The sequence below is a fragment of the Tachypleus tridentatus genome, chromosome 13 (assembly GCF_004210375.1).
Source record: "Tachypleus tridentatus isolate NWPU-2018 chromosome 13, ASM421037v1, whole genome shotgun sequence".
Classification (NCBI taxonomy): Eukaryota; Metazoa; Arthropoda; class Merostomata; order Xiphosura; family Limulidae; genus Tachypleus; species Tachypleus tridentatus.
The window spans coordinates 127,537,752-127,558,872 of record NC_134837.1 but is presented as its reverse complement, the minus strand read 5'-3'; the positions used below and the strand labels follow the sequence as shown (position 1 = coordinate 127,558,872).

Here is a 21,121-nt window from a genome sequence, read left to right as displayed (position 1 = left end):
ATGTTCAGGACTAAATTGCACCAGAAACACAACTATTTCTTTGATATTAATACCATAGTGATACTGACCTGTTGGAGACTGGCACTTTCAGTACTGCATGCATCACAAATTACAATGCTTTTTTATGCTATCTTGCACACTGGCAAACTTTAGAAGTTTCTGAGGAGTTTCAGTACAAGAATCAGATGATGCAAGTTCTATTTCAGTAAAGTTGGTGGCTTCATCTGTTGACCACTGGGCATGATGAGAATGTGTGTGTACTCTTAAGGCTTTGGCACTGACAAACGACTGACCACATAGTGGGCAAGACAAAAGTTGAGGTTTTGCACAATGCCCCAAACAATCATTTACTTCATTATCAATGTCCACTGAGAGAGAATTGCTGTTGTTTTGGTGTGAATGATCTGGATTTTTATGAACTTTGTCCAGTTCATGTTTTACTTGAAGATTAACAGCGTTTGCAACTGCCTGTTTATTTTGGACCAATGACAAAGCAATAGACTCTGGGGAGCTTATGGAATGATCAGGGGACTCAGCACCTCCAATAACATTGTCCCCTTGCCACACAACTTGCCTAGGCTCTTGGTGGTAAAGCTTTTGAGCAATAAGCTGCAAGGTTTCAAGGGAACTGTCACAGTCAGTTGTATCTATGTCATTCAGATTTGTCCCAGACCGTTCCATCTCTGCATACATTCCAAATGGAAGTCTTCCCAAACACTCTAACTTCATAATATGCATTTTAGATCGAAGATGTTTGGCGAGGTGTCCATGAATTCGAAAGGCTATTTTACAATCACTGCACTTAAATGGGCGAGGATTATCTGCAGTTGGGGTTCCAAATGTTTGGTTCATATTAACTTTGTTGTAGTGACTCACAGAACGCTTGTGTTTTTGTAGATGCCCTTTAGTACGAAATGAGACCACACAGTTATCGCAGCGGAAAGGCCTTTCAAAATAGTGAATATTTAGATGCAATCGTAGCTGGCTGGGTTTGGTGAAAGTTTTATTACAAATATCACATACACATTTCCCATCATCCAGTCTCTGTCCACATCCTGACTTAGCAACAATAAATTCAGCCTGAGGTCTAGAAGAGGTTGGACATTGGTCATCACAGAAGAAGCTCCTTGAGGGTATATCATCTGGTGATAGAGGTGCCACTGGAGATAAATGTAGTACCCTGTCATCTACTGACTGTCTAGAACTAGTATGTTGCTGAAGTTCCCATGGAGATTGCGATCTTTTATTTGTATTTAACAACATGGGCAAGCCACCAGTCTTCAGAGCTGTTACACTACCATACTGAAGACAAGCCCCAAGCAAGCTGTCTACTGGTTCTGCTGGTTCTTCAGGATGACTGTCTGCAGAAATCTTTGGATCAACCTTCATGTCTCGGGTAACGCTAAGATCCATTGGTTGGTCTATCCCTGACACAGAGGTTTCATCTTCACTGTTTGAAGTAACAGATAAGGATGAAAAAACCAAGCAGTGATCCTTATCTTCATTTTTGGAAATAATTTGTTCTTTATCAGAGCTGTAGCTCAAAACCTTGTTTTCCTTTGGATCTTCAATAATAGATAAAGAATAATGATGACTTGCAACTGACTCCATTGGTAAAGAAATATTCTGGCTATCAGTATGATTTTCAGCCAGGGCCATTGCAGTCACTTTTTTACTTGGTGATAAAGGAGTGTGAACAGAGGATGACTGAGTCCTGCATGATAGGGATGGTCTTAACAAGACGCTGTCAGCAAGATAAGCATCACCTTGTACAGTTAGATGCTGGGAAGCATGGTTTTCGTCAACAGAAGGTTCTGCTAGATGAACATGTAAAGATTCCTGGAGTGGAAATATTAAGACATCTGTTGGTTTTTCTGAAAAATATTCAAATTTTATTAAAAACAGAACAAAGAAAAGACCTAATGGAACAGATAATAGTTAGAGTTTGGGCCAGTTTCATACTGAATTAAACATTTTAATGTTTTATATTCATTTTCCAGTGGTTGAACGCCTCATATATGAAATCAGCACAAAGTAGGGTAAAATAATGATTACCTGCTAAGCCTATACTATCCTAAATGATATATTTTGTGATGTTTTAGTGCTAACTCTAAAACTAACTTTTATTAAGTGAAAAAGTGTCTTATGAATGAGATATCTCTTAAGTACTGACTTCAAGTATCAAATCTCAAATTTTTATGTTATAAACTTTCAAGTTTACTGCTTATTAACTAGGTGGATACTTGTAACAGATTTGTAGACCTTTAATAAATATGCTTTCTTAAATAATTATACTTCCAAATAGTGCCCTTCACACTTGAAAAATCTATTTTCCCAGTTGCTTCTTCTCACTGTAAAATTAATAGCACCAACAAGGGTATCATTTTGTTGTACATATAGAAACAAATTTGCAGGTAGTTATTTTAGTATTTAGGCTATAGTTACTAAATATCAGTAAGTTAGATCTACTTAGCTTTGATATATATTTTAAATAGCAATCTATAGCTTAGTACGCAGACAAAATGCAGTTCTAAAACAAATAAAAAAGCACCATCTTTAATGCTTTGATTGAATTTTTTCTTCTATATTCCCCAGCCAAACTCTCAACTACCCTATTCCCCAATGCGATTTCTTAGAATAATTCCTCCTTCCAAATTTACATTAATGCCAATTTAATCAAAACAACAAAAATAAGAAGAAAAATGTTGAAATATAGTCAATCATAATCTTGTAAAACTAGGAAGGAAAATGTTGAAATATAATCAATCATAATTTTGTAAAACTTCATAAAACAGAAAACAAAAATAATTATCAAATACGATGGAATTCAAAATAGATATGTTTTGAATTAAAACGATTAAAGAACATAATCAGACAATGCACTAAATGCTCACAACAGATGATAAAATTACTTAAAATGCATACCTGTCTCACTATAAGTTTCAGATGTTACAGTAGGCATGGAAGAGAGATTAAGCAAACAGCAAGCAGCTTCGTGTTTTGAATCTTCTGGATCCTTGTTTTTCTCTGCAGAGATAGTAACATTACTTTGTAGACTTCCTTGGTCACTGAAAGATCTGAAAGAAATTTAGAAAATAAATAATCAGGTAAACATTTTTATGAAACTGTATTTCCACGAAACACAGAAGGTTTCTGTTATATTAAGACATTCTTTGAAAAGAAACCCTGCAGGTCAGTGATAGGTTTACAAAATTAAAATGCAAAAATTAAGATCCTTTGTAAAAACGTTACACTCGAGAAACATAAATAGTCAACTCTTTCCTGAAAGTAATTTTATTGATTAATAGAGATATTTCTCAAATTTCTTACAAATAATTTAGACTAGCTTATAATCCCTAAGGTCCCTCTCTTAAAGATAATGATAAATATTGATTTGTACTATTAAAAGCTTTGTTTCCAGGTATTAAAATTCAATTTTTAGTGTGAAAAGCCCCAAGACTTACTGCTGAGCAATCAAGATACATAGATTTTTATAAGTCACAGTTTGTGAAAGGGACAAATACAAAGCTCAAGAATATAATGTTCATATGAGTCATTAAATGAAATAACTTCAGATGCTCCCTTACATATTTGTGCATCTTTCAGGAACACCTAACCATTGCACAGAAAAGTGTCCAATGTTGAAAAATGAAAGTCCTTAGAGCATTTAAACATAATAGTGGATGTTGCTGTTACATGCAGAATTCCACTGTTATGTAACAGCTCAAACACTATTCATGTTTTCTTTTGTTACATATACAGAGGTTGAGTACATTGTTACAGTCCATGTCATCACATTCATACATGCCTTTATATGACAACAATAGTTCTGCAGTATAGTTTCCATTGTGAGACTCTGTCATCTAGTGCATGAGGATTACAATTTCCCACTGGTTGTTTCGACTGTCTAAGAGTACAGAAATTCATAGGTGCTATGCTGAGTGACATGACCAGAATGTTCTCATAAGAAATAGCATAAATGCCTGTTACACTCTCCAGACATTAGAAGTATGAAATTGTTGAAAAAATATGCCAAGGAAGCAACTCTAACGATGTTAGAAAAACATGAAGATTCAAGATATCAATTTATTACAAAAATACAATATCCTACAGGGTATCGTGTATGGAAATATGACTTGTGTTGCTCTTCTAGACAAAAATGTTTTTTAATTATGTTGCATACTGTTGCCTATAGCAAGTAATCAGCTTTTGCCACTGACCATAATATTCACTGGCTATCATCTGTAGCAAAATGTAACTTTTTATTTACCATGGTTGGGGTACAACTTGTTACAAGTCTCTTTTTGGATGTTTCTCATTCTCAAGTTGATACCACATTCGTTTTTTTCAGTTGACACCATCTTGGTTATCATACTAAATCTATGCCTGAAGCAATTTTGTGGTCTGAGTGTATGAACATTTTGTACTGGAAAGAGCTGTTACACACCCATTCCAAAAGTGACCAATTGTTGGTGGAATCACAAATGTAACAACTTTACATTGGCTTTGGTGGTCAGACTGCACCTCATCTCTACAAGGGTGATTGTTTGCCAAGATAGGAAGTGTCACAATGACAGGTGAAAGAAACAGACACAGTCCAAAAGCTGCATTATGCTTTTGTAGGTACTAAATATGTAGTGTGACCACAGCATTTCAGAACGTACATGTAGGTCAACTCCAGTCCAAATACAGACAGTACTGGGAATTTGGCTTCTGATCTGAGGTAGGAGGAGGGCCCCTACCATCTTCACCTTAAGTCTAGAGGGGCACAATGGGAAAATAACACCTGCCCTAGAACTGAATGAGGACTTATGTTGGCTGGTCCTGCAACAATCCAACAGTAAACCACCCAGACACCAAACATTCAGATAGTGGTAAGACAGAGGGAAAGCCAGCCAGAATAGAATACCACTGCTCCAATCTTTACTGAGTGGAAGTTGTCATGCTCAAGAGGCATCCTCTATGGTTCACCATGTTGGCAGTAAGGATAGTAACTGGTGAGTGCCAAGGATTCTCAAGCTTCACTAGAAGAAGAAAAAAAAGGGGGGGGAGTGAAAACATGATGAGGAGTCTGGACATGTACATCACTGGGTGACCATAAAAACAGTATGCATAAAGGTAGATCAGCACTAGGTTTTAAATTAGGTATGAAGAATGGGCAAGGATCCTCTGCCTGCTTTACTCATGCTAGTCCATGAGTTGGCACAGTTTGAATTGGTTCTTGTTTAGGAAAATGAGCATTGCAAGGTCTTGTTAAACACCTCATCTAATGAGTGAGCATTATATCAAACCAGAAAAACTATGTGGAGTTCAGTTAACTATATTCTGGCAGGCAGTATTTACCTTTGAATGGAATCATGCAAGGGGATATAGGACTCTGTAAAAAGTGGGTAATATTAAAAAAAAAAAGACTTACCAGTCAGGGATGGCATGATGTTTGTTGAACAGTGACTGGAGGCAGTTTACTGCCTCATGAGGAACAAGCTTCGAGATAATGGATATATTATGTGATATAGATATGGAACATGCTGGCTTGTTCAACTCCCTTTAGGTGATAATAGCAGCGAGCAGCCAATGAGTGAGCTAAGAGATGAATTTAGTGGGAAATAATGTGGAAGCACCAACATTCATTTCCACCCAACGAAGAATACAGTAAACTAATAAGCTATCATGTTAATAGGAGAAAGATCAGGAGTGGATAAATGGTTCCGTGAAATGAAGAAATGGGATGAAGAACCATGAAAGGAAAAAAAAAAGTGTGAGCCAAGTGACAATGGATTACATGAACAGAACAGAGAAAGTGATTGGTATCAAAATGGGAATAAAAATGAGCAATGGAAGAAACAGAAACAGACTGAATGAACCTCATGCTCATGTGAAAAAGGTGTTCTAGGGATAAAAGTGAGATCTGGATAGAGAAAAATATAGGAGAGATGGAATAGAATAAGAGAAGAAACTACAGTGCTTACATCAGAACATAGACGATTATGAGTGATAAAGAGGAGGAAATAAGTTTTAAGGGACAACTTGTAAATGGAACAGAAAGCCAAAGGAGGTGATGTAAGGTAGGAGCATGGAAAACAGCATTAAGGGAAATTCAGGTAAATTAGAAGGACAGAGGAAAAAAGAATGAAATAGCATAATAAGAACTGAAGAAGTAATAATCCAGGAAGAACAGAACAACCAAAAGTAGCTAATACAGTTGCGTAGTAACTGAAAACAGTTAAGATAATCAAGCCCTGGTCCAAAAGCCATATGAAGAACTCAAAACAAGAAAGTAAGAAGTATCAATACAGAGACCAGCAGCAATAAATATGCCAATTTTGTAAATAAATATGTAAGGAGTATAAACAAACAGGATGAGACTGAAAGAAGGCTATAGATGAAGAGAGTCCAGACTGTCATACAAATAGACAAATTCAGTACATGAAGCTGGAGTGATGACATGGTTGGATGGAAGAGAAAAATAAAAGGTTTAAGAAGAAGCAAAGAAAGTCAGAAGTGTCAGTAGAGGACACCACAGTTAAATCAATCAATATAGTGCTACCAGAAGGGTCTGACAAAGAGTGTCCTAAAGGAGGGAAGAGAACATAGTGAAGAGATGGATAGAAGGGGTAAGCAGAAAGGGAAAAATTAAACCAGAATAGGAAGAGCTCAGAATTGTTGTAAATGATAAAGACATCTTGCTGGAACCTGACTGGCCATAAAAACATAGAAAAATAAGCTCAAAATAGAGGTTCAGGATTTGGAGACCCAGAGAGTTAAATAGTGTTCTCTCCTAGCAATTGATGAAGAATATCCAAAAATGTCCATGCATAATTGGAAGAAAATTATTCCAAATTCACCAATCCAGTAAGCACTACAAAAGGTTGACATAAATGATTGATTTCTCCTGGTTATGTCAACCTAAAATCTTGAAATAGTCAAGACATGCACCCTTAAATACCATGGAACCATCTGTAAAAAGACAAAGATTTGGACATGATGGTGAAAGAGGAACAACCATCATAATACTTAGTGGCAGGGAAGCCCTACGAGCTTAAAACTTAAGAGCTACCAAAAATTAGGGGAATAAATATTTGGGCCATAATTATTTTTATGTGAGTATCCATTTGTTGTAGTTACACTAGTGGTAACATTATTCCTGTCAAGCACTGGGTAAGTTCATGGTACAGGGAAAGGGGAAGATGGACAAGGGATGCCAAGAAAGGTTCACACATTGTGTAGAGCTCACTATAAAAGATGCCCATTAGCACCACTCAAAAGGACAATGGGATCCATGGAAGCCCAAGTTCCCAAAAGAGAGAACTTCTCATGCTGGAAGAGAAGGAGAAGACAAACCTGTAGAAATCAAGCTCTTCATTGCAAAAAAAATGAAGTGATATGGCTGTTCCTTGCTGAGATGAGAATTGAATAAGACACCCAAATGAACCAAATTTTGGATGGGTGCAAGATTAAATTTCTTTAACTTACCAGCCAACTCAGACAAGCTGCCTCCCAAAGAAGAAAAAGATTATGATTGGAGAAGTCCCGGCAGAATGGAGCTAAAAGAAGCCAGTTGTCCATATAACAGTGGAATCTCAATCTCAAGCCACAAATGTGATGAGCAAAGGCACATTGTACACAACAAAAATGATTGGGGCCAATGCTAGGCAATAGGAAGAACTAGGAACTGATAAATTTGGTACTGATGTACAGACTGAAGGTAAAGTCTAGATGCTAAGGAAATAGAAATGTGAGGAAAAAGTACTGATCATCTAAAGATTCAAATAAAATGACCACTGGAAGTTCAAAAACTCTCCATAGTAAACTGAGGAAAGTCAAGAAATTGACTGAGACATGAAAGATCTATAACTAAATACCAATCCCCAGTTTTTTTGGGAATGGGAAACAGACAGGAATAAACCCTCTGAGAAGGGTGAGAAACTCTTTCAATGGAATCCTTGCTCAAAAGGTCTGACACAGCCTCAAAGATGCCAACTAGATATAGAATACTCTGGAGGAGGGAAGAAAATAGGAACAAAGGAGAAAGCAAAAAAAAAAGAAAGGTAAGACGTACTTAGAGACACTAGCACCAATGGAATACAAAGTCAAGATAAAAGTGTCCATACTGTTCCTGAGCCAAAAAGAGGAGAATGATGGACTGCTTCTAAAAGGAGATGAATGATGGATAGACAATGTATAAGGTTACCGAATATAAGGTGAAGACAAAAAAACTGAGCTTCAGAAAGACTAACAGTGAACAATGGATCAGAACCCCAAACCTGTAGAAGAGGCTCCAGAGCTTGGGAGTACAAGAAAAGGGATTATGCTTGATTGTAAGCCACAAAGCATATGTGCAACTAGTCTATGAGAACAAGGCATAATGGCACCAAAGTGGAATATCAGAGTAGACTCTGATATTGAGATAAGGAATAAAAATGAAAAAAGGGGCTGAATACAAAGGAAAAGTAAAGAATAATAAGAAATAGGAGAGAGTGAAAAAGGTAATATACCTTAGAAGAAAATTCATAGAAAGGTGTATATGGTTAGGTAGATACATGTCTACATTGTAAAACTTGTTGATATATTTACATGCTAGGAAAGACTGACTAAAATCTACTTTCTCATGAATAGGAATTAAAGAAGAAGAGAAGTCTGTGTCAAGGCCCAAAAAAGGTTGAGGGTGCATGCAAGACTCTAACCATCACATCCAAACAGATAAGGAACCACCCAAAGCCACCGTAATAGTCTGTCTGGAGTAAACGAAGTTCATATATTCAATACTAGACAGCATGGAAATGACTGTCTTTGTGTAATTCACGTGGAAAACAAGAGTAACAAAGTTTACAGAGGCAGAATTCTTTAAAAGTAAAAACAAAAATGTTTCTAGAACAGGGGTTGTGTAGGTACTTCAACCAAACGTTGATGTTGAGAAAACTCATATGAAACAACAACAACAAAAAAAAAGACGTCTTAACAAACAGGTGCCAGATTGAGAAATGGTGACTGAACCATTTTTATATAGGGGGAGCCAGCTGTACTATGAGGTAGTGTCACAAACCTAATAGTGGAGGGTTTACCCATGGCCATTTATACACAACACTGCAGCAATAACATGTGGAAACATGTGAGATTAGGTTGGAGCCTCAAGGCTAGTGACAATCAAAACAATTTGCATAAATAAAAGCTCACCTGATATGGCAACACTCACCACAGAGTGTGGTTTTGTGAAAAAGAGGTAAGGGACCCTGGAAAATAGAACCAAAATGAAAATACTCCTACTTCCTTATAATCTAGCAGAAGTGGTTAAAATAGCTACAGGAAGTAATCAGAACCTTCAGAGGAAGATATTGCCAAATCATACCAATAATGGGAGATAAAAGTATTGGGTGAAGATCCACTTACTAGTCTGCACAATGTCCTTCCATGAGCAATTCAACTGGGCCACTAAAGGCATAGAAATGTAATAAACCTGATGACACCTGACTCACACAAGTCTCCTTATCACCAAAGTGAATCCAGACTAAGCAATATGGATCAATTTTTGCACCTTTTTGTCAAGGGAACTCGGAATAATCCCATGAAACTGAAGGATCCCTTTAAATAAAAAGCCATTGTCTAAAACTATGAAACGTGTTAGTACAAGTAACATAATGCCTCAAGGCCCTCACTGAACACAACAGACGACTGGTCCTAGAGGTGAGAAATATCAGTCAGATAAATTAGGGAAATGGATTTATCCCCTATCCTGGCTACTTGTGTCTTATGTAAGGAAGATCTGTCTGTGAACAGGAGGATAATAGGATAAAGTATCCTGTGTACATGCAGCACAAATAACTCATACTGATGATATAAACCTTAAGAGTAAGGCAATACATGGTTCATGAGGTTAAGGGCTCAAACATATGTCAAGAAAGATCATATAATACTTTAATGTTCCAGTTAGTTAAACAAAATGGTCTTTTGGGATGAAGGACCAGAAATGGCTAGATAACAGACAAACTGGTAGGAAGGCATAGAGGTGCAATCCCATCCAATCCTAACTGAAGGTATGTATTGCCAATTCCTGAGGGTGAGGTACCGGAGATCAAAATACCAAAATGGCAACATAGAGTGAGGAATGACTTCATCATGAACTCTGGAGGATATAGGAACTGATTTAAATAAGAAAGAATGAAACATAGAGACACCTTTGCTTTTATACACTTGAATAAATTTATATTGCAGAGAGTCAGTTTTCTAAAAACATTTCTCAATGTCATTAATTTGTAAACCTGGAGAAACAATGACTGAAATTAATAATGATGTATTTTTTAAAGTACAAGGAAGTTGACAAAATTCTTCAACCTTATTTATGCAAAAAAAACTTTTCCTATCAACTGTAGTACACACAAAATTAACAGTGTAGCAGAAGTAGCTAATGTAATTTCAATCATAAGACTGACAAATTATTTCAGTTGTAAAATACAAATATATAGCATTTTTTCCTACTGACCTTTGATCGGAAAGAACTTCCATATCTGTATCTTCTTCACCACAGCTGTCACCAGCATCCTCATCAAAGTCATCTTCTTCATCATCATCAAGTTCTTCTCCATTTGTAAACTGTCTTCTCTTTTGGTCCAAATGTTCCTGCATGAAGAGATAATAGAAATTGTATTATTTAAATTTTACTTTTTATTAAACATCTAGCAGACTTGCACTATGACTGGTAAAGTTTGATTTCCTATGTTATTTTTCTAGTCAAACAGATATCACTTCCACCTGTAAATGTTTCTCAAAACAAAACAAAATCCTTTCTCTCTCGTCAGTTTATTTAATGGTAAACTGGCAATAGGAATTTATCATATTATTAGACCATATGGTCCAAGAATTCTTTATTCCAATGGTTTGAATGTGTTGACACTGAAAAACAACTAAGTTATCATAGAAAATCATTTCAAGAAATGCATTACACCAAATAAATCAGATTTCTTCTTTGTTTAACAAGTCAAAATCTACTTTAACACAGACTACTCTGTAGCTTAAGAAATACATTTCTATTTGTGATGTAACAAACAACTTACATTCTAATCAAGATGACCCAGGAGAACAAAACAGTAGATCATATTTATGTGATAATCTAGCTCATAAAAACAAAACAGTAAATCACATTTACATGATAATCTAGCCAAAGAAAACAAAACAATAAATCACATTTACATGATAATCTAGCCCAGGAAAACAAAACAGTATGTCACATTTAACATGGTTAAGGGTTGTGAATTTCCTGCACAAAAGTTTTGCCTAAATAGTTTGTTACTGAGAATATGAATGTAGTAAGTCTATGGTATGAATATATTGCAGGTTTGAAGTTTATATATTATTAATGAAGACAATATCCAGTCCAACAAAAACATAATGTAATTGCTATGTGCTGCAATCATTAGAAATTATTTAAAACTCCATCCATCCAACTCATAATTCAGATTACTGAAAGTAAACCATCGGCTAAAAGCAAAGACATCATCTCCTGTAGTGTATAGATTCAAAAGCATCACATCAATAATAGGATGGAACACTATCATAATGTAGAAATTAGTACCTTAACTTTTACTTCTTTTTTGATGAAAAGCAACTTTTCAATAACTTAAGCACAGATGAAACAGCAATAAAACCTTAGTTTATATAAAATAATAATGAAACCATAATTTTTAGCTTCAAGAGTTCATTTGACTGACTATTTCAGAGAATTTTTCATATATTCATTGTTGCACCCATATATCAGTAAATTATTTCCATACAAGAATTGAAGTAATAAAATAACGTAAAACAATTTGATTTATATACAGATTTTCAAACTTCCAGATTAAATGTGTTCTAGCCATCATGGTTTTGCTACTAAATGAAAAACAGTAGGCTTACTGAACATCAATTATATTTTGTATTTATATAATGTAGTCTTATACAGGGTTTCGGAAAGTATAAAACGTTACATATAAACTTTTTGCTTTGTTTTTAAAGGGAAATATTTACTCTACTTCTGCATCCTAATATCATAATGAATTTCTTGCAGGAATGTAGTCTTCTACATTTGGTACAAAGTTACATCCTTTACATTAATAAAAACCATAATTTTTGTTTATTATATCAGTAAACAAATCACAGAAGTAGAGATAAACAGTAATTACATCTTTGTAAAAATAACCGATAATCACAATCTTTAAGGTTTTGTATTACAAGCCAAACAACTATACAATTAAATCAACAAATATCACTCTCATCTGTAACTAATCCAGTAAGTTTTACAAGAATTATATGAATATTAGCTCACAAAAGCCATAAAGGTTTTTGTATATTGAACTCAAAGGATGAAAATAAAAAGAGAAAAACACTCAATCCATAAACATAAATAATAATGCCAGAATGGAGTTCCATCGCTCTTTGTCTTTCACATGAAATTAACTAATTTGTAAAATTACCTTGCAAAAATCTAAAAGAAACAAAGACAAAAAATCAGATTTTCCCTAACAAATAAAAGGTAGAAATATTTGAGCATTAATATGACAATAACTTCAATTTAAATAGCTTTTCATTTATCATTTAATGTTTCAAACAAAGTAATTATATAAAATGCATACTACTACGAATTAAAGTTTTTCTATATTCTTAAATGCTTTCTTAATTCTGTAAAGTTAGCTTTTGCCATCTGGGGGGGGGGTGGATAGGTTCTAGAAATTACTGAAAATGCTAAAACTGCAAACACCATTATTAATAGAGGTAGTAGTAGCAGAGGAAGCAGACGGAGGGCTCTGACAGGTTACATGGGAGGGTCTGCACAGAACCACCATGGTTTAAAAGAAAGTCTAGAACACTTGGGATGCTGTGGTGTGCGAAGTAAGAGCATGGGATGTGCAGTGCAGCATTATGCAAGCTTTGCACTAGTTTTGAGGGTGGGCTGTAGCTGTACTGCAAATGGTAGAACTGTGAATTACAAGGGGTCATCACAGCTTAAACAATTATAATTATATAGAAGGTAAAACTATCATTTCCCAAACATAACTCTATAAAGTTGAGATTCATAATGAAAGTATAATCACTAACTCACAATCTGCCTGTTTATTAAATTGGATATATTACTTTTATCTTTCATTATAACTTCAGAATATATAATTCTTCATAAGTGCAGAGTTCAAATTAACTCTAACCAAATCACGACTAAAATGTACCATTTATAGTGAAGTATAAAACCAACAACTAATCCTGCAATATGCAGTGTAATATAAAAGACATGTAACAGAGAAATAATGTCACAAACCTGTTTAGCTAGTGCCTCTGCATCAATCTGTGAGTCATCTATGGTGGTGGGAACAGGAACAATACCTAGTTCTACACATTTCTTATGGTGAGCTTTGGACTTCATGTGCTTGGTCAGATTGCCCTTTGTTTTAAAAGCAAATGAGCAATGAGAGCAGCTGAAAGGTCGAAGGTCGGTATGAGTGCGAATATGTTTTTTCAGCATACTTGGTTTTTTACAGCGTATTCCACATTCTTCACACACGTATTTTCCACGTCCACGACCTCGGACATACGTGTAGTCTTCATTGGACTTGAATCCACCTTCAAATATTCGAACACGCTTCGGCAGAGGGATGGATTCATTATCATTTAAAGGTTCACTCTGAGTAGATTCTTCATCTGTGGTTGGTTCTACCAACTAAACAGATGGGTAAAGTCGCAAATCATTTATTCAATACTGAATAGCATTTAAAAAAAAACTATAATAAAATCTTAAATACACAAAATGTTAAAAATTAAAAGGAGTTTCACTTCTAGTAATTCAAAATGGAAAATAAAGTATCTTTCACAGTGTTTTGGTTACTCTTTTATACTCTGTTTTATGGTAAAGCTTATTTCAAGTATTTTGTTACCAGTTTTCATACTAAAATTTGTAGCATTTATTTTTCTTTTTGAATATTGAACATTATGGTTCTGTATTTTATACTTATCCTTGTACATATTAACTTCTATCTAAAAATAATCTAAGGTTTGTTTTCTTCTTGAAAAATATATAAACTGTTTCTCTATGATATTTTCAAAGCACACCTTAATGTTCTGAAAGCTGTCTGATGTCTCATCACTTTCTCGTCCACCTTGTTTACTTGGAGATAGTGAATTGTTTGAAACGTTTTTGAACACAGAGGGCTGAATTAATCCACAATTTGGTGAAGAAAGTGTAATTATCTGGCTGGCATATGTGGTTGATAAGAAATTCTGTGTTTGAGGGACACCTCCCACAGAGATGGTATTTATACTCGTAGTAGTTTGATTTTCTTCCTAGAAGAAGAAACATATTATGATTTTCTAGATGATAACAAAATATGATGTTTCAATATTTACAACTATCTCTAGCAACATTTATCTGAATAAATGTACATGAACATGCTGTAATTAGTAGAAGCATTACTAATCGTATCACAAAGGATGTGTACTTTAAAGTAATTTTGTTCAAATCTCTGTCAGTAGCCATTTTAATTACATTTAAACATGAAACCAATGAGGTCCTTTTTTTTTTACATCATTTAGAGAAACTTAAAAGTTTAACCAAATTGGTTATGAGGACTATGTATGAGCACAGCATAATATTTTGGGACAACATGGACCTACTGGTTAATTTTGACTGTTTCATCTCTAAATTAAATTGAAATAATTATCAAAAGTCTTAAATCCAGCCCTTATCAGTCATATACTTATCAAGCATATTCTTAATCTCACTTAACTTTACTGCCTCTACAACTGAAGGCAATCCATTCCAAAAGCCAACCACCCTGTTAGAAAAGTGAAATCGCCTTAGGTGAAGATGCCTCCTACCGTGCCAGTATTCCGTTAAATATGAAAAATGATGATACATCCACACTATCAATTCCTTTTACAATTTTAAAACACCTACATCAAAATCCTCCAACTCTTTTTTTTTTTTCCAAGAGAAAACCAATTTGAGATATTTCAGGTTCTCCTCATATAACAATCCCTCCATCCTAGGCACTGTTCTAGTAACCCTTCTCTGAACCCTTTCCAATAGTTTAATGTCTCTCCTAAGAAGCCCAAGACTGAACCCAATATTCCAAATGTAGCTTAACTAGCGAGGTACAATGAAATTATAACCTCTTTAGACTTGTATTCAGTATATCTGTAGACATCACCTATAATCCTATTTATTCTACCACTAGCAACACCATACTGTTTGGAAGGCTTTGTTCATCTTTGGCCTTTGCTAGAGCTTAATTAATTTGAACGTACAGGTATTTCACATTCTCCTATAGCATGTTTAAAGTACATTAATTTAGTTGAGGATCTCAAATTTTCATAATCTTTCACATGAATTAACAGTTTTCTTTTAATGGATCTAACATAGCCTTATTAACATGAGGGGCAACTAAACTTGTAAAGTACATCTGATGATTTTAAAGCAAGAATATGGTCCTTAAAAACAAATCTCAATTTTGAATTATATTTTTTTATTTGTTTTTCAGTAACCAAAGAGTATTTATCCACATATATATATATATAAAACAAGGTAGTAATAGCAAGACAGTTCAGAACTTTGTGACAGAAGGTTTACTGAAATTATACTTATTGAGACAGTTGTAAAGTATCCAATCAATTACTTACCATTTTTGCATAAAAATTCTTAACTATATTATTGAATTATTTATGTAATGCTCCATAAGTGCTAGACATTTTAAAGTTCTCTCTAACTATATTTGACATGAAACTTGGACATTATAACCCAGTAAACATCTTTTTACAGTATATTTCACACTAGAAGTGATCATTATTAGTGTAAATCAAAGTGCCAAGAAATGAAAGTTTCTGGTCTTGTTGGTGCTTGACAGTGAATTTTATGATGTTATCCTTAACATTCAGGTACTCAAGAAATTCTGAAGCTTGACCAGAATTCTTGAAAATAGAGAAAACGTCATCTACGTACCTGTGATAATAAAGTGACTTTCATAATTTCAGATAATCTCCCATCGTTTTTTTTTATGATACCACAAAAAAAAATTGGCTAAAGTGAGTACATTTCCAGAACACATGGCAACAATATAAATCTGATTATAATGACTGTTATTAAAAATAAAATTGTATTCTTCTGTAGCAAAGTTCATCAGTTTCAGAAGAAAAACAGATGCAGCAATAGAGAGATTGTTGGAGATATTGTTATTAAAGGTCAGGTCAGTACTAAACTATACAATATCTTCCAAAGGTACACTTAAAGGTCAGGTCAGTACTAAACTATACAATATCTTCCAAAGGTACACTTATGTACAAAAAGTCAACATTAAAGCTGGCAGAATAAACATCTCTATGCATTTCACTAGAAACTTCAAAACTGTTCCTCAACAGGTGTTCACAAAGGTGAAAATCTTCAGAACTTAATCTAAGAAACCAGCTAAGGCTTGACTATAAGAATTGGCAGTGAAAGTTTTCCAAAATTTGACAATAACAAAAACAAAGTGGCTAAAGCACAGTTAACTGTAATTATGGATATATCATGATCATTCAACTCTACTCCTCTTGTAGAAACATTCCAGCTGTTAAATTCTACTTTCACTACAGAAGTATCACAGTCATTAAAGTCTACTGTCACTATTGCTAGAGCACTCAAAAATTTTATTGTCACTATGGAAACATCACGGTTGTTAAAACCTACTGTCACTAAGGGGGTATCACAGTCATTAAACTCCACTATCACTATAGAAACATCACAATTACTATATTGAAATAGAAATCCTTATAATATGAGCATTTTCAAAAAGTGGACCTTTCTTCTTCAGGGATTCCCAGATTGCCCCTGAAGAAGAAAGGTCCACCTTTTGAAAGTGCTCAGGTTATAAAGGTTTCTATTTCAGTTTTATCAAGACTTCTTGGAACTATATGTTTTATGCACATCAGAAATACAATTACTATACTATATTGTCAATAATGAGACATCAAAGTCACTGAACTTTACTGTCACTATGGGCATGACAGAGTTATTACACTCTACTATTAATATGAACACATCACAGTTGTTAAAGTTAACTGTTGCTAAAGATATATCATGCTCATTAGACTCTCCTTTAGGTATAGAGGCATCACAATTGTCATTAGTACAACCAATATGTTAAACTACTATTACTATGGAGACATCACAGTGATTAAACTTTAATATCATTGTTGTTATATAACAGTAATTAAACTTTACTGTCAGTTTGAAGACAGTTGTTAAACTTTATTATTACTATGGATATACAACAGTAATTAAAATCTGTTGTCACTATGGAGACACTAGAGTTTTTAATATCTATTGTTGCAGTGGAGATATCAAAGATGTTAAACTCTGACACCATGGAGACATCACAGTTGTTAAACTTGATTATCATTGTAGAGATATGATAGTTAAGCTTCATTGTTAGGTACAGCCATATGACAATATTTAAAGCCTTCATCTATTTTTGAACCATTATGAACACACAACGTCAACTATTATAACAAAATTATAAAAGACCATTTAAAGGCAGTTTTGTACATTTCATTAAAATCAATATACGTAAACACGAAGCTTATTCTTGAGATTAAAATGGATGTAAGGGTAGCTAATAAGTCTAGGTATGTTTTAATTTTATTAGGTTTTCTTGTACTTATACATTTTACTTTTCAAAGAATGAAAGAAAATGCAAACAATGAAAAGATTTTAGATCTAGTATTGCAACAAAGATATCTGACCTAAATATTCTATAGTAAAGTTTATTTTACTGGAAACAATCATTGTAGAATAAAATGTAGAGAAGCAGGAGTGTGTTCAATAAATTAATCAGCTTTCTTTTCCTTGTTGAAAAGTCACAACAGCCTTAATTGTTTGAGAAACTGAAAAGTACTGTCTTTGTTCTGTGTAATAATTGACAAATTTCAAACATAAAACACAGATTAATTTGCTTTTAAAAATATGAGTCTTTTTATAGAAGTGAAAGAAGTGCATTAAAAGCGTTAATCACTCAGTTGTAAATTGCAGGAAGAAAATATGTTTACGAAGCACATCATATGATATAATTAAAAAAAACACAATAAGTTTCAAACTCTTAAATTACAAATATGATGAGGTGTTTCAACACAGTGTAATTAAACTGATGTGAAGCCACATAAAGTACATGAAAAGATGACTTGCAATTTGTTCTTCAGCAGTAAAAATATCCTCATGTAAATTGAAATACATGCATCCACTTATATTATAAAGACTCCTTCCTACATTTCACTAACGTACTATGCATTTAAAGTGATATACAGTAGCAGGGCAGGTATACAGGAATTGTATAAGTGTATGAATGGTCCAACCCTTCAATACTCTTGCCATATATGGAGAAGTAATTGAACAATAGGGCTAGCCCTTGTAGGAATATCCAACAGGGTGAGCAGGTGGTGCCCAACACAAGGACATATGACCATACAAACAGAAAACCACTACCACATACATAGCTGAGCTCTGACAAGGTCATTCTGGTACTGGAAATATGGCATATATTCAAGATGGGAACATACAGGTAGGGAAAACAACAAGCAGACCAACGTACACAAAGATGTACAGAATACTGTATCGTATCAGATGCAGAATTACAGGTTTAGTTCCGTATGCTTTTTGTGCAAAATTCATATATGTGTTATTCCAGGTTTTATTAGCACAAGTGGTCAAAAAATATTATTTTGATCATCCATTTGTTCGTACATTATACATGTAAAAGATTGACAAAACACAATTCTAATATAAACTTTATGAATACACATCACTGGCTCTAGTCTATCTTTTCAGCAACATATTTATTTAAACTTTTACACTTACTGTTTTAAATAAAGTTTTACAATTATATTAATACACACATTTGTTTATTTATTCATATAGTTTGCACAATGTTTTTATCAGGATTAATGCATGAATACTTTGTATATAACAGAGGGCAGGAAGGATTCAGAATATATCTTTTCCTGACTGGTACTCAATGAAAAAAAACAAACAACAAAACATGACAGGATCTTAATAAATAAGAAGGCAACATCCTCCTGTCTAGTGAGACAAGCCAGTGATAATACAAGATCTTCAAATTGGTAATGTTAGATTGAAGCTCAGATAATGTTATTTTATCATACATCAATGAGACTCTGTTGTTTTCATAAAAGACCATTAGGATAGTGTATTTAGAATATATATATGAATATATATACACATATACACACATATATTACACCATATCATTGAAGTTTGTATAACATTTGTTTGGGACTTCATATTTTATTTAGTGTATTAATTCTGGAAGAAAAAAACATGAAATTTGCAAAACGTTAAAAACATATATTCTATGTGAATTAGGAATAGGCCTCATACATAGTAAACTCAAGTGACAATGAAACATATATATATATATATATATATATATATATACATATACATACATTTACACACAATAGCTAATCAACTACATATCTTTCTACCAAAGTTAAAAAAATTTTAGCTTTCCAGGATATATTATTGTTGTAGCAATAACATTGCATTTCCATATTTGCATAAAATGACTATTACTGAGGCCTAATTCATTCAAGTCATCATACTGACTGACATATTTGATGCATACTTTTAATTAATTGCACTTTAGATGTGTTGTATGTAAATACCACTCTTTCTACAACTATCACATTTTGTTGTTAATTAAAATACAGGTAAAAAAAAACTTTTAATATTAATGTAGTTTTTGAAATTATGTATAAGGCATTACTGTTGACCTTACTGAATGGTATTTTCAAAGAAGCAGTAGCAAAAGGTTCCCAAAAAGAGTGATCTTTTTCACAACTTATTGTGCTTAATTTCTTTTTGCATTTTTTCTTGAAAAAAATACATTAATTTTTAAATTCACTTAACACAACCCCAAGCAATTATTTTAAAGTTTGATGATGTACATATAACTAGTTGTGTTCAGCTCTTTCTGGAAAAAAATAAAATTCAAGCATTATTTACAGAATATTTAGTATTTTTCTCAATGCTTCCTGAACAAAAAAGGGAGTGCATTTGGTGCACTTGTCTTACATTTAAGAGATCTCTTTTAGCATGAATATTTCAGTAAATCTGACTGAATTAGATAAATTCATTCCGCATTAGGTTCCATAAAAGAAAGGAACTACATGTATTTTATTTGTGTTTCTTGATTGAATACAAGCATGGTACATGTATATGTGTAACTATTCTTCCTTATCACACTAAGTATAATTAGATTGCTAATAGGAAAGGCAATTCATTCACATTTGTACACATTCAATACTCCAGTAAAAAAGTTTGAAAATGTGTTGTCAAGTTTAAAATATGGCCTTGAGCATCTTTCAACAGAAAATGATTCAACTAAACTACATCCCTAGTATAATCCCATCTTTATTCCCAATATAATAATCATATCATTTAAAGAAGAACAAATACATACTTATAGTATAAACAAATTCTATAGCAATATGAGTTCAGGTTTACAGTTGCTTACATTACATCTAAGCTGTAAATACCTATCTAAAATAAATGATTTGTTTTGAAACAAACACTACGTGTAAATTTTGAAAGTTTGCTACCACATCATAATGTATTACATTTTATTCTAATTCAATGGATTGTACAAGTTTCATGTAAAGGTATTCAATAGACTTTGTAGGTAAAAAATATGTTATGTTTATTTTTGGATATTTTCGAAATTTTGTGAGACAATGTGCTTTATTTTGCGTAATGCTTTGAACTTCTTCTAAATGTTTCTCTAATCATAAGTGTACATAGATACATGCACATCTTTTGTATTTATGTGCTATTATATTTATTTTTTAACAGACAGTAATACATACATTTTCAATGCATGTGGCCAAGTAATATTATGTGCCTCATAAAAAAGCAGTTAAATTGAAATGTAGGTACTATCAATGTATAAAGTTGGTAACCATATGATAAGAAAAAAACTGAATGCATATATCAATAATAATCTTTACGTTATCAGTCCATGTTAGTCATAAATGTACAGTTTACATATAATACTTATAACCTGATGTGACTGAGGAATTCTCTAACTCTTGAGAAGTTGTGCAGACTGGTCAAGATATATTT

At 33.5% G+C, this 21,121-nt stretch overlaps 1 protein-coding gene across 4 annotated transcripts in view; it reads right to left on the bottom strand.

The window, feature by feature from the left end:
* LOC143236027 (uncharacterized) overlaps window positions 1–21,121 on the bottom strand; it is a 43,566-nt gene that overhangs the window by 7,629 nt on the left and 14,816 nt on the right. For 3 of the 4 annotated variants that reach the window (XR_013019427.1, XM_076474250.1, XM_076474249.1), the window contains exons 3-7: window positions 14,068–14,298; window positions 13,280–13,678; window positions 10,478–10,614; window positions 2,926–3,077; window positions 69–1,874 (exon numbers count right to left, since the gene is read on the bottom strand). Coding sequence is in view for 3 of the 4 variants with exons in the window: in XM_076474250.1 (XP_076330365.1) it covers window positions 103–1,874; window positions 2,926–3,077; window positions 10,478–10,614; window positions 13,280–13,678; window positions 14,068–14,298 (2,691 nt within the window). In the remaining variant the exon portion in view is untranslated. The remainder of the gene's footprint in view (window positions 1–68; window positions 1,875–2,925; window positions 3,078–10,477; window positions 10,615–13,279; window positions 13,679–14,067; window positions 14,299–21,121) is intronic. The other variant, XM_076474251.1, reaches the window with a different exon arrangement.